This window comes from Saccostrea cucullata, unplaced genomic scaffold (assembly GCF_032062105.1).
Source record: "Saccostrea cucullata isolate Sc308-1 unplaced genomic scaffold, CSIRO_AGI_Scuc_v1 ctg130, whole genome shotgun sequence".
NCBI lineage: Eukaryota > Metazoa > Mollusca > Bivalvia > Ostreida > Ostreidae > Saccostrea > Saccostrea cuccullata.
In genome coordinates, this window is record NW_026939106.1 from 379,387 (window position 1) to 394,090 (window position 14,704).

At 31.6% G+C, this 14,704-nt stretch overlaps 1 protein-coding gene across 1 annotated transcript; it reads left to right on the forward strand.

Moving 5' to 3' along the window:
• Positions 1–6,251: 6,251 nt before the first annotated feature.
• On the forward strand, positions 6,252–7,265 carry LOC134252267 (forkhead box protein B1-like). The gene has a single exon (XM_062734706.1). It carries the CDS (start codon positions 6,252–6,254, stop codon positions 7,263–7,265), a length of 1,014 nt encoding a protein of 337 aa, XP_062590690.1.
• Positions 7,266–14,704: the final 7,439 nt, after the last annotated feature.

Below are 14,704 nucleotides of genomic sequence, written 5' to 3' on the forward strand. Positions count from 1 at the left end.
ATAAAATAATTTGAAAATCGAATTTCATGGCATTTTATGCAGTTGGAGTGATCTGCCCTTATTTCGATATTTAGATAAAATAATTTGAAATCCACCGTGTATTATACTCACTTTGTGATAAATTCAGTCACTTTTCTATACCATATTTATATAAAATATTCAATTATCTACTGAATTTATAGCAGTATTAATTATGTTTCGTATGTGACCATCAAGGTTTCTTCTTTCAAATACATTGTAACTCGGATTTCTATTGTCCAGTCATTTCTTGCACTTGAAATTTCGTGAAAAATGGGAAGTATACGCCCATTTATTTTTGCCTTTGATTCACAATCGCTTTTACGTTGCAGATCATTTAATTATTAATAGAAATTACATTTTTTTTAAATTACACCCTTTCTTGCATTACTTTAGGGTATTTTTCTAGCAAAGTGTTACTTTACGTTAGGATATCTTTGCAGCAATGTTTTCAAATGTAGATGATAATAAAATTTTAACAGGATATAAATACTACACTTTTTTCAAAACACATCTTCCGAATAAAAATCTTACAATACACCGTGAAAAAATGCAGCTCTTAGTATGATAAAAAGTTTTGCACGATTAAAATGAGCACGTACTTTTTGTTGACCCAATTCCATGTCCCCTGAATTATATCTTGGTTTATTCTCTCTATATATAAATATTTTATAAGGAATGTCTTAATTTCTTTAATTGCCAAATAGTACTACGTACTTTATGATAAATGTGGAAGATTTAAAATCTTAAAATGTCGGAAATTAAAACCATAAAATATCGGAAAAGTTGAGTATATTTAAACTTTTAGGGAATGAAATGCAGCCTACAATATTAATTGGGTTTTCGAATTTAGACAACTTTTCTTGCTTTTTATTTTGTTTGTCATTTATTTTGTTATTTTTAGTTAAGAACACTTTCTTACGTTCAAAAATGGCACAATATATCTTCAATCCCAATGAATGTGTTGTACATTTTTCGCTCCCCCAACTGTTTCAGAGTACACAGTCATTCTTTCAAACTACACAATTTTGTATGGAAAGTTCTATTTATATTGTACAATTAATTTCGGACAAAATTTATCATTTAGAATCAAATTTGGAGAAACTGGTAAAATTGTTAAGACTATTATTGACTTATTCAACAACGGAAAAATATATGTCTGTTGTGTAAAGAAATGATTTCGCGATAATTCCAATGTTTTAATTTTTGTCAAAATTCTGGAGATAACAATAACATGCAAAAGATGTACACACCAACGACTTTGTGGAACGTTAATAAAGTATAAGCGAAGCACGCCGGTCTTGCTTACCGATTGTTTCTAGTCCAAAATTCAAACAAACAAACATGCTAAATCAGGCAATATTTTCTAATCTATTGTCAAAACTTTCAAAATATTATTTTGCCATTTTAAATTGTTATTTTAGGGGGGTGGACTTTGAAATATCGGATATATCTATTTCCTGAGTATAGTCACTGAATTTCCGGCCTTGAAAAAGGATTAAAACGATTGATTTCAGTTTGTCGAGAACTTGAAATTCCTGTGAACACCTGGACTATCCAAAGAAACTTTGTTACTTAATATTTAATTGACCAATTGTGTGTCGGAGGGGAGAACATTTACACGTTATCTGCTTCAGTGTTACTAGAAATGGATACCAACAAACCCCAAACCATTGTTTTTCCTAAGAATTTATTCCCAAAACGGCGAGAAATAGCTTGTAAAACCAACTTATTTATGATTAATGGTCAAAATATTTTAAGATTGATACACAAAGATTAGTGAAACCCCTATATAATCGCAACGTTTTAAAACTCTTGACCAGAAGTAGTTTGGTCGGAGTACTTCACCGTTAATGCAAATTTGAAAATCAAACAAAAAGCCCAAAGCATTTGTTGATCTTTTGGATTGGTCTTCCTGATGCTGCAATATGGAGCTCGGTTCTCTCATTATGTTCGTTGTTAATTATGAACCCGTTTTATTTGCGGAGGGAGGTCTTCGATGATACAAATTGAACACCTGGGCACAATACACAAAAATATCTGTGGAATGGACAAACAAACCGACAGTCCCGTGTTTGACTCTGGTCAAAATTATAAGAGGATAAACCATCTGTTAATCTGTCCCAGATTCTTAATTAGTTACATGTAAGCTCTCTCTCTCTCTCTCTCTCTGAAAAAAAACAGTAAAATAGAGAAAAACTTCAAAAAGAGGGTGACTATTTTTTTGAAACGATTCTTCAAGTCATATAGACCACTATGTAGGCAATAAAGATTGCAAATATTCAAACGTATATCCACTATATATCAAAATCACTACTAAGGAATAAAAAAAAGATTAACAATTTCAAATTTTTCCTGATCTTACACAAAGACAAAATTCCCAAATTACCGGTATAATGAATTAAATCAATATTATAAAAATAATTTAAAGAATAAGTTATGTCTTGGACTCTAAAAAAGGAAAATGTCTTGGTCAAATTACAAGTACTTTTTTAAAGTATACACTGTAAATAAATATTTTCAATGTTTTTATATGTTTAAGTTTGATTACATTTTTTATAAACTTGTAGGAAATTCATGAAACAATGTTGTTCTTTTGTATTTTCATTTTAACAATATTTGAATTACAATAATTAGGAAGTGGAAAACATGTTCATAAAAAAAATATCAATTAAGATTTTGTATCATGACACTTATTAGTAATCATAATTTCCCCCTTCTCTTTGCGATGTTCAAATACTTTGTTTGTATTTCTTTAAAGTATAATAATCTTATTGTCTTATTTCCTGCTATTTTTTTCTCGAAAAGAATTCAAATTTATACTGATTGATTATAATAAAATAAATCCGGAAGGAAAATATTTTGTAAAATTAATATTTTCTATATTTTGTCAACTTTAGTATTCAGTTCAATCTTCCTTTTTTAAATATTTATTTATATTTAATTTATCAATCATAATAATAACCTTTTTTCAACACAATTCCACGAGTATTTATTTTCTTAGTTTGCCGACGAACATAAAACAGATTAGTTGTGCTATAAGTTATTCACTTTTTTGTATTTATAATATATTTATGTTGTGTTAAAAGAATGTTTATTCAATTTCATAAGAAATTATGCATTCTTAGATGAATAATTCTTTTCGAGTTTGACTCCGTTAATCGGTGCTTAATTGGATTAATTGCTCTCGGGGAATTAATGGGCGACAAATACTGTCGGAACCTTTGATATGTTGCTTATCCAATGAAATATTTTATAGATTCACAGCTATTATTTTATAATCCAATAATATGTAATAAAAATGTATTTAAGCCAAACACAATCAATTTAGAAATCTAATAAATAAAATAATTCATACGTGAATAAATAAAATAATATCTATGTTTCGATTATACATGTATATATGCAGATACTTGAAATATTTAATTAATTTATAGCCAGTTTGAAAAGTATCAATATTTGAAATATTTCTGTCAATTAAATAATTTTATAGACAACGTTTTTCACAGACATTTAATCCCCTAACATGTTCGTATGGATTATATAGATTTGTTTCCTTGTGGATGCCTGTCAAATTTCACATCTAGTAGACTTTTTTTCAGGTGGGCCCTAGGGCCACAAGATTGCAAGTAACACTCGGGGAAAATCGCAAAACAGATAATTGAATTCCTTGGAAAGTTGTCAATGTCTCGAAATGACCCTGTGTAGATTACAATAGGTATCGTGTAAGTTTCCATTATCATCGTTAGATGTCATCATTGCCTGAAATGACGGGCAACTTGACATCTTGTTTAAACCTGACGTGTCTATTTCGGGTGATTTTTACGCATTGTAACTTTTTTTGGCCACATGCTTTTTGATTTTAATTTTTCTTTAAAAATCAAAACTGGAACATGCATTGACTTGTAAGACAATAGCTGTATGCATGAGATTTTTTCTAGGTTGGTAGGTAAAAAAAAAAAAAGAAAAGAAAAATTATGTTTCTGTTTGTTACTTTCTTCAATGAAATACTATATGGATATATAAATAGTAAAAAAAAATATATTTATAGATTCCAATCAATTTCTAAAATCTAAACAAATTTATGATTTGTGATACAAAAATTGATGGAAAAAATTAAATTATTTGTTTTATTAGTCCTGAAAAAAATATTAATTAAATGCTAGAAACTGATACCTAACGGTTTCTTAATTCGGCGGAGGGAAAGAGAGAGAGAAAGAGAGAGAGAAAAAAAGAATTTTACTGGTCTCTTGATTGATTAAGTTAAGAAAATTAACTTCAGTAATCATTTATACAAACAAATAGCACCGTCCTAATCCCCCTTTATCCCCATTTAGTCTGCCCTTTCTCCAGATAATCTTGTTACGTGTAGATTCACTTTCACTTTGAATGAAGCCGACTCCCTGAAAAGGCGAACGAAATCCACCTGTAAAAGTAGACTGAAGAAGTCTCAAAATATTTATTCAGACTTTAAGAAGGTTATTTTTTGATTAATTCTATCAAAAGTTAGATAATCTTCATTGTTACTTGAGGAATTGATTATAAGATCTAAATTTCAAAGGTAAACAGCTAATTAAAGATTTAAGAAAACAAATGTATTTTTATAATTGATTTTATTTATTAGAAATGATTTTAATTTTTGTAGATTCCCGAGCATGGGAAATTAAAGGAAATCCTTTAAATAGTAAACACACATATATAAAGTTTCTCAAAAAAAATTAAATACGGGAAAATTTTATTCAGACTGTTGAAATAAGGGATACGTTGGTTGTGATTGCAGCCCTTTTTTTGAATAAACAAAATAAATATATTTGATAAAAAGTAAATTAATCATCCAATGCTGTGCTTTTTTTTTGTGTTCCGTGAAAAAAATCTTCAAAAATGCATAAAAACCAACAAAATGGTATACCTTATTTATATTTTTAAAATATCTAACTCAGCAGAAGAGGATATCCATCCCCTATTTGGGAACCCCGCGACGGTCTATGCACAAACAATCTATTTTTTTCAAATAAAATAAATCGAATGAAAAAAGGGGGAAATAAATAATTAAGCTTCAGACATCAATGTATACTGCAAAATTTCATACATACTACAGGTGATTGAAGTTAACATTTTCAAAACCGTTTTTTTTTTTTTTTGGGGGGGGGGTTCATTACTTTATGAAAGTCACCATTTTACAATTAGTGTCAACCTCCTTCTCGTTGAAGTTCTTACATGAAATTTTCCTGTACAATATCATTATTTTTTTTTCTTCAATTTTTTGTATCTGACTGTTCATTCACATAAAAATTTAAAAGGAAAAATTCTTTAAAAATTCTTAATTTGCGGAGGATAATATAGTTTTCAGTTAACATACATGTAGAATTAGAACAGGTAATTGATGAACGCCAGTGCATTATTGCCAGTTTTTTGTTGTTTTTTTTTTTTCAAAAAACTTTTCCTAATGTCTTCAATTTTATCTAAATTCAAATTTATTAAGTTCCCTTCCCTGCAAACAATCGCTCCAAAAATTATCGACACTGACCTGCATGGTGCACGCGAAAATTGTTTGACATTGGCCAGAACAATATTTTTACCAAATTTTCATAACATTTACTTAATTTTCCCGGGATGATTACTGTTACTACAAAAGCTTATAATAAGTAACAAATTTTCATATCTAAATAATCACGCTTATCAAAACTATCTTCAAAAACATATTGGTATAAATCACCGATCTTAAACATATATTGAAATAAAAACACTAAACATTGAAACTGTTGTTTGCAAACATTTTGATTTCTTGTCGTATATTTTCTCAGCAATTTCTCCCCAAAGTTGTTTCTTTAATCATTATGCAAACACGGACCTAACTTGTAGGAGGAGCTAATTTTGGTCCTTCATTCAAAAACAAATTAGTGATTTCACAGTAGGTTGGTTTTACTGTACACTTCGTATCCAGGGGCGATTCCATATTCAACTTTCAACTGACCGTTAATCTCCTTACAAAGAAGTAGTTAAAGTCAATTAGCCTATAAAAACATGCTTCTGGACTGCAACTGACCAATCAGAAAGCTCGGTGGTGTAATTCTTTATATCATAGAATGGTAAAAACTGAAGCGAAAAACACGACTCATCATAGGTTAACTCTAACCTTTCCAGAGAAAACATTGACTTTTCGAATTCTCATATCACAAGTAAAATATTTTTTCAAAGAAGAGATAATATTAATTTTAATTTGAAACCAAACCATGTTAGAGAGCAACGCCGCAGTTTTGGGTGGACATGATATGGAAGACAAGTCCTCCTGCATGATGGCATCCAACGCACACATGATGCAGAATCCGGTCAACATGTATGGAAATATTCCTCCACCCCACGGAATCACCGAGGAAGATCAGACCAACAGGAATCTAAAGTCGGACCACAGCGACTCCGAAATCCCGGATAACGTGAATTCCCCGGAGTCAGACATTGACAATTACGACATGAAATTTTCCGGAACTACCACCCTTTCCCAGCAGAAGAGAAGATTCGCAGACGTCAAGCCGCCGTATTCTTACATCGCACTCATCACGATGGCTATTGAAAGTTCTTCTTCAGGAATGATGACATTAAACGAAGTTTATGCCTTCATCATGAATCGTTTCCCTTATTTCAAAGACAACCAACAAAGATGGCAGAATTCCATTCGACACAACCTGTCGCTGAATGACTGTTTCGTGAAAATACCCCGAGCCCCCGGAAGACCAGGAAAAGGAAACTACTGGGCTCTACACCCGGGCTGTGGGGATATGTTCGGCAATGGAAGTTTTCTGAGGAGGGCCAAAAGATTCAAGCTTCAGCGGGCAAAACGCGAGGACCCAGCCCACGTACAGCATGTGAATTCATACGGACATTTCAGTTTGTACGGGTCCCCCTCCGGTTACAAGCCCTACCCCTCCTTTAACTCTATGGCGCTTTCTGCGTTTTCTCAGGGACTACCACAACCTCAACAGTATGGACTTCCGTCAAAACCGGAATCTTGGAACACGTCATCGCACGGTGGGTATTCTCCGTATTACAACACGCCCGGGATGAATATGAACTCCACCCTCGGATCTTCTCTCGGATCGTCCCTCAGCGGGTCCTATTTACCCGGATCTCAGGTCCCTCCTGTTCCGTCCTCCACCGGTTCCCTTCCCGGATATTCCTCCCTACCCCCGCCATCAACCTACTGTGGGTCTCAATACGCAGGTCTTCAAAGACTACAAACAGCCCAGTGATAATACGCAGAAATTCGTGTGATACATTGTGATATCGTTTTATACTCAAACCATTGGAATACGTTGTCTCCAAAAACTCATGTATTTTTTGTTTATTAATGTAATTTTGACTTCTTGGACTTGTTTTAGTGCTATGGTGAACATTTTAATTGATATATAATTGTAAATAATATTTGTAAATATGTAAAGTAGATTAATAGTTCATGTGCACAAGTACGCAATTTTTTAATGTATAAATTACCTTTTGAATACAAGTATTCGTATGAATGTGTGTGAAAAGACATTTTTTGGAGATGAGGAATCTCACTAAATAGTGCAATAAATAAATTGATTTAACAGAAACAGTTTTGTTTTTTACTTTGAAAAATTCGTATATTTATCTTATCAAAGAATTTCCTTTTGACTTTTTTTTTCTTTTCTTGCAAAAAGAAAATTGGAACAAGAAGGTAGGAAATATTTAATTAAATGTTGATTTTATTTTATTTATTTATTTTTTAGACTTTCAATTAAATGGTAAACATGCCGGGTTTCTTGCACCGTATCTAACTGATGGATGCTTCACAGTTATTTCACAAAACTAAAATATACGTTCAACATATTTGTAATACAAGGAGGTTCATTGAAAGTGACTGTTATTTCTTTGGGGGTGTTGATTTTATCAATAAACGGTTTTGATACATTGATAATTAATAAATGCATTCATTAGAATTCTTTCCGGTAATAAAAGGCTATGATTATTGGAAGTTATAAGGTCAACATTTTTTCACCTTCATCAAAAGAAAATATTTAACCAGTAATAGACCGAAGAGGCGATGTTTGCGCAGTGTTGACACATATATTTGTTGACCAAATACGGTGATTTACCGAAGTATTTGCTTGTCTTGAGAGAGTGAAATGACACCGAGCAGGTGCCAGCAAGTAACTAGTTGTGACTTATATACATAACTAAGGAATGGTTTGAGAATTGTTTCACTTAATTATAATACATTAAAATTTGACGCAACCTCTTGACAGCAAACAGAACCATTCCGAAAATTATCTTTCAGTTTCTACTGACGAAATTTTCAAAACCCCGCCGTTAGCACAGGAACAGAAATAGATAATTAAAGGATATACATCCCCATAATATTTTTTACTCTTAAAAATATCTGTTTTACTAAATGTTTTTTTTTTTTATTTACGTATTGCAAAGAAACTTTTATTTTGATACATGTATCTGTTGTATACTATGTTATAAAACATGTACACGTAAATTGTTTCCTTATCGCAGTCATTAATCTGTAGAGGTATCCAATATAAGAACACAATATCAACTGGCTTTCTTTGATATTTTACCAATATACGTAATTGTGATTTTTAAAAATCAACAACGACCTAAAATAATCTTTTTAAAACAGATTTTCTCCACCCCCCTTCCAACCCCCCAACCCCCCCCCCCCCCCCCCAATAATTCCAGATCCAGATACCTTCATTCCCCGAAATGATTTTATATATAAAATAAGTAAGAGTAATCACAAAAAATTATTAATTTATATTCAAATTTGTAAATAAGTGTCCTATATAATGATAGAAAGAGAACAAACTGTGTAGATTTATAAGGAACAATCAAAAAAAGATACTTGTGACCATCATAGAAAATATAACACTTAAAAAAAAATAAAAATAATTTTATATTTGCATCGTTTTTCATGTTTTTGGAGGAAAAATACAAGAAAAAAATCGAAAAAGATATACCAATCTATGCAATGTCATCCATTTTTTTTTGTTTGTGGCAAGTTTCCAAATGGAATAATGACAAACAAATGAATAATTTTCCCTTACACGTTTGCGTATTGATGCTGAATGGAAGCAATATTAACTCCACGAAGATGCATGCTTAATAATCCTATGCATGCAGAAGTGTTTTGCGTTAGATTACCTGATTTTAACTTAAATTGACTTCCCTGGTCAAATATTGGTGAATCGTAAACGATCGTTTTTCTATGGTGAAAATATTGATAGACTAGTATACAGAAAGGCTGTTTTCCATAAAAATTAGACAGAGATTTGTAGCAACAATATAATCGTCAAAGAAAGAGCAATTTTAGATAGACGAAGACCTGTTTTTGCATGGTCTTTGTTACGAGTTTCTTGTTTTTATAGTTCCTGGGGCTATTCTTAAATTCTTTCAATAAAGATTTTTCCGAACGGCTGCTTAATAACCCCATGCAGAACTTCATTATGGAATTAAAGAAAGATAAAACCATTCCTGTGTCAATAAAATTAAACACGTAATTCCTCCTGAAAATATTGTTCTAAGAGATCGCAGAAAGAATTCTTCAGCGACATTTCGAAAAGTATAAGTGCCTTAATGTTCTGGGATAATTCTTGAACATGATAAATTCCGGGATAGATTCCATTAGAGTTAAAAGGAATTTTCCTATGTGAACATACAAAAGACTTTTTGCAACTTGGTGAAATATTTCAATGATTCAATTTAACTTAAATTAGACCTTAGTCAACACAAAGTGTTTTGTTAAAAGTTGGAAAATAATCATTTTCAATGTATATAAGTTTTATAATAAATATAATTTGTTATAAAAGTTAATGTAATTTGGATCAAACAATTTTTCTGTTATATCGGTATTTTAAATGCAGAGAGCAATGACTTTGGACATACGTGATGCGAGGGCAAAAATGCATACTGTCCAATCAGATTTCAGTCAATAAAAAATAAATCATTTAATTAAATAAAGTAATAATTACAGTAACAATTACAGTAAAAAAGTTATATTTTTTTCGAAATTGAGACTTATTTTTTTTTTTATATTAAAATAAAAGAGTAAAGTGTATATTTTATCTGAAAATGTGTCCCAGTGTTAAGGCTTGAATCGATTTAATTTTAATTTGAATACTTTAGTAATCAGGCAACATGGCCACTTTCACACACATTTAGATTGCTGGTTTAAAATCAAATATTTATTTTTAATAAAATAATATCTAGAATAATATTTCTGCAGTTGTCATAGATTAGTATTCAACTAATTCTCCGCCCTTTTCGATGCTTTATTAAAAAAAAAATCAAGATATCTGGAATTTGACATTTCATACCCAAGAAAAGAAAGTCAAATTGTTAAGTAAATATTGACCGATCAGCAGATAATGAGTTGATTAAATAGATAATAGGTAATTTGTACTTTGTTAATCTTTTAATCTGCTGTACTTGTCTATATGCATGTCAGTGATGATTAGATCGCACCTTTCAATTCTATAACCCCCGGCTAGAGTGTCAAAGTCAATTTTCTCAGCATTGCAAAAATATTTGTATTCAAATCGGAATAAAAACAAATTTTCCTCAAAAGGTTGTTTTTTTGTATTTAAACACGCTGTTAAATAAAAAAAATGATAAAGGATATGCGCAACGTACATGTTCACTCTCTCTATAAAGTATACTTTTCCCACTGAATATTTTCTGAGATATAATCAATTTTCAACTCGTAATAAGGTGTTTTTAAACGAAAAAATATCGTGCGTTATCAGTTTACAACAGATATAAAATAATGGAAATCCTTTCATTTTTTAAAAATAATTTATCATAATAAGAGTTTTAGCTGGTAACACCCCCCCCCCAATAAAAAATGTAGAGGAGGTCTGCAGTATTACCTGGGATCATAAAATCACAAAAGAGATCCTTCATTAATTGGAAATTTTTGAATTTTTGAATTTTTGAAATTGGAAATTTCAGTTGGACAGGGAATAATGAATTTAAAAAAAAACAAACAAACAATGTAACTGAAATTCTAGTTCCCTTTCGTCGTGCATGTGTAATCGTTGTGGTGGTGGGAGGGGACGTTAGTCAAGACCTTTATGAATTAAACAAATCAAATAAAAAAAAAAGATAATTGGCTTAAAAACTAGTTAAGCCATAAGATCAACATGATCAATATATAACAAAATAGTCAAACATCTCCAACAAATAATTAATATATATATCTTCTGAAAAAAAAGTCATTATGAAGACAGTGCTCTGATCTTTACCACAAGTATTTCATGTATATCCCCCTTATATATAGAAAATAAAATGTTTCAAAAATGTAAATCGGTAATACTTATACATGAAAATACAATTTAGTTAAAACACATACATGTATGTGAATAACATCTCATCGACTCTAAAAATATCTCAGTGTTCAGTATATAGATCGAGGTTGAATTCTTCGCATCCATATTTTCAGCCGAATTCTTTGTCTAGCCGTATGGTTTTTCAAATTGTATTAGAAAACATAAAAGATTTTGAGGAGTTGAATGTTTTCAGCAAGAACACACATAGTTCATTTAACGAAAAAATGCTCGGAAACAATTTTGTTACGGTTATTTAGATAGAGTTACCTTTCTTTACCCTTCGTTTTTAAGGAAGAGGAGCTCACAAGGATGAAGTGATAATTATATTGTTTAACGCCGAGTCGGCAATATTTGAATTTCAGGCATATTTCGATGGTGAAAAGCTATGTTCAGGTTTGATATATTTTTGGGGTTTCTCTGGCAACCTCCAGTGAGTCTCCTTTTTTTTTTTCGAAAAGCGGAAAACTGATCTTTTACGTGCCTGACTGCAGTCAAGAGAAGGTAGATATACATTTAAACATATCACTTGCATTGTTGAAATCTCATCAGCAAAGTACTAGTAAATGAAAATTTTGACCCAGCAGCTCAGCCTACTTAAATATGTGCATGATGGAAACAACATCTCTTAACACCAGAACAAAAGTCAACACGTTTGAAATTTTAAAATCTATAAAAAGTTCTAAAAAAAAATCTTCTTTCTATTTTCTTTAATTCTAGTGGAACAGTTACGCAAATTCCAACTGCGCAAGTTCGAGGTATTTTGGGTTTATTTTACGAAAATAATATGCTGAAAAATATTTAACAAGATGTGTTTGTGAAATAATGATGCCTCCCTATGGCAGCTTATGGCGAGGGTTGATTTTTGAATCAATTTTCTCAAATGCATGTTAAACTCTCAAGGTTTAAAAATTTTGGAGGTCTTATCGCAAGGAATACACCTGTGAAATCCCTTGTTCTAACTGTTTAAAAGTTAAAAGTAAGTCAAACTCTAAGGTCAAGGTAAAAAATATTGATACCCACTGAAAGGCCTTGTCTCAATAAATACACAAGTATGAAGTATGAAAGCCCTAGCACCAACTGTTCAAACGTTAGGACCAAGGTTAAAGTGTGATCATTTTTTTGTAAAAGTGGGTTAAACTCTTAGGTCAAGAGGTTAAATTTGGTGGAACCCTTAGAAAAGTCACAAGGATTTCAACTGTAAAATTTGAAAGTCATAGCCCCTCAACTCAAAAGTTATGCACAGGGTAAACGTTTTTGCGAACAAACAGACAGACAGACGGACGGACAGGGCAAAAAATAATTATACGACGAAATGGAGTCTAAAAGGATATTTCATCAATAAGCTTAAAATACCGTAAGTATGAAATGCCTATAAAATCATTTATTTCAGACATCAAACAATTGGATAATGTGTGCATCCAAGGTCGGGTTATGATGGTCACCATGCTCATTCTGGAAAAGGACATTGGGGGGTCGGACCCCCCTCCACCGGAATTTGCAGCGTTATTGTTTATACTAAACCAAGTAAAAGTGACATTGGACCCCTAGACAACGCAGATTTGTCCTCAGAAACGCAAATCTATGTGAAATTGGTACGAAAATCATAAGTTATGAAGTTTTTAATTTGCTTGTCAGGAAATTTATGGGTTGGATTTTTTTTTGACTGGAGTTCCCCCCCAATGGGCCTTAAAAAATAAAACTGGGCCGTGCGGATACTTGAGAACACTCCATTAAATATTTATCTACACCTGCACTCCATTTAATATGGAAGGGAATTACCGCCAAAAGTCTATGTATCTTGCTTTTATTCTTATTCTGCCTACTTCTTTATGCTTTGTTATTATTGTAATTATATGTCACTTTATTGTTTTCATATTCGTCTTTATTACATTTCACTTTGACCCCCCGGCTAACAATGAAGCATATTCAATGAAGACGAAAAAAATCAAAATTTAGTGCGGCATTATAACGCTAGGTGGCGTAGTGTTCGCTACGAGTGGTTGGTAAGAAAACTAAAAAAACTATGTTCCCTTTTTGGTAAAGGTCAAATAAGTTAATGTAGTACGTATAGTAGGAAGAAAATTTAAATTTGATTTTATAGAAGAAGTTGAATCTAACTCAAAACCCACCCCGCCCCCGAAATAGGATTTAATTGGGTTGACCTTTGAGAAACTCCATATTTTGAGGAGGGGTGGGGTGGGGGTGGGTTTTTCCAGTCTAGATCCGCACCTGGACATTGAAATCAAATTTCATTTCTCTCATGGAAGTACATCTTCCCCAATCAAGAGTTTCTGCTCCGCTCCGCTGCAAAGTTTATGTGGAGCGGAGCGGATCAGAAACTCTTGACTTGGGAAGATGATGGAAGTAATTCAATGTAGTTTTCGAACTTTTTGATCACCCCTCTTATATTTAAAGTGCACAGGTTGTGAAATATACATGCTGTGAAATGAATATAAGAATATGAATATAAGAATTGCGAAAACAAAAATTCTATAGATCAATGGGCCTTAAAAAAATAAAACCGGGCCGTGCAGATACTTGAGAACACTCCATTAAATATTTATCTACACCTGCACTCCATTTAACAGTCGAAAAACAACTGATGACCGATGCTGACATGCATACCACATGACACAATACAATATGAAAATAATTTTTCTTGTTTTCTCATAATTATTTTCATAGTGCTTTTACTTTTTAAAATACTGTAGTAGCCTGATCATCACCTTCATAATTTATTTGCTATTATATCGTCATGCATAGAACAAATTACAGTGTATAAATGATTATTACAGAAAGACAATATTTGGGAATACAGAAATTTTATATAGATTTGTGAATATATAAATATTCAGGTAACCATATTTTTAATAGAAACTGCGACTAGATTGATACCAGGATAACCAATTAAAAAATGAGAGCTTATTTCCAATGGGGTCCTATCTTGAATAAAATTATGATACCAATACAAAGCTTTATAACTAAAGCACCATAAAAATTGTTTGGGTCTATAATTTAAGTTCTGTGCTGCATAAAAATCGAATAGGATTTACATTGGATGATAATATTGATGGAACTTATCAAAATAATTATAAAAAATGTTTTTAAAAATTAGGTATGAAGCATATTACTTTCATGTTCTAAATTGCCCTTTTGAAGATAATCACACTTCACTTGTTTCTTAGCTGCAGATCTGTAGCTTGCTGGTCAAAATAATTATAAAAAATGTTTTCAAAAAAAGGGATGGACTTGTTCCTTAGCCAAAGAGCTGAAAAAAAGGGATGGACGACCAAAGAGCTACAGTGCCACCCATGTAAAAAAGTGTATATTTTTCACAA

Excerpts from the sequence above, each read along its gene's own strand:
- LOC134252267 (XM_062734706.1), top strand. The coding sequence starts at position 6,252 with ATGTTAGAGAGCAACGCCGCAGTTTTGGGTGGACATGATATGGAAGAC.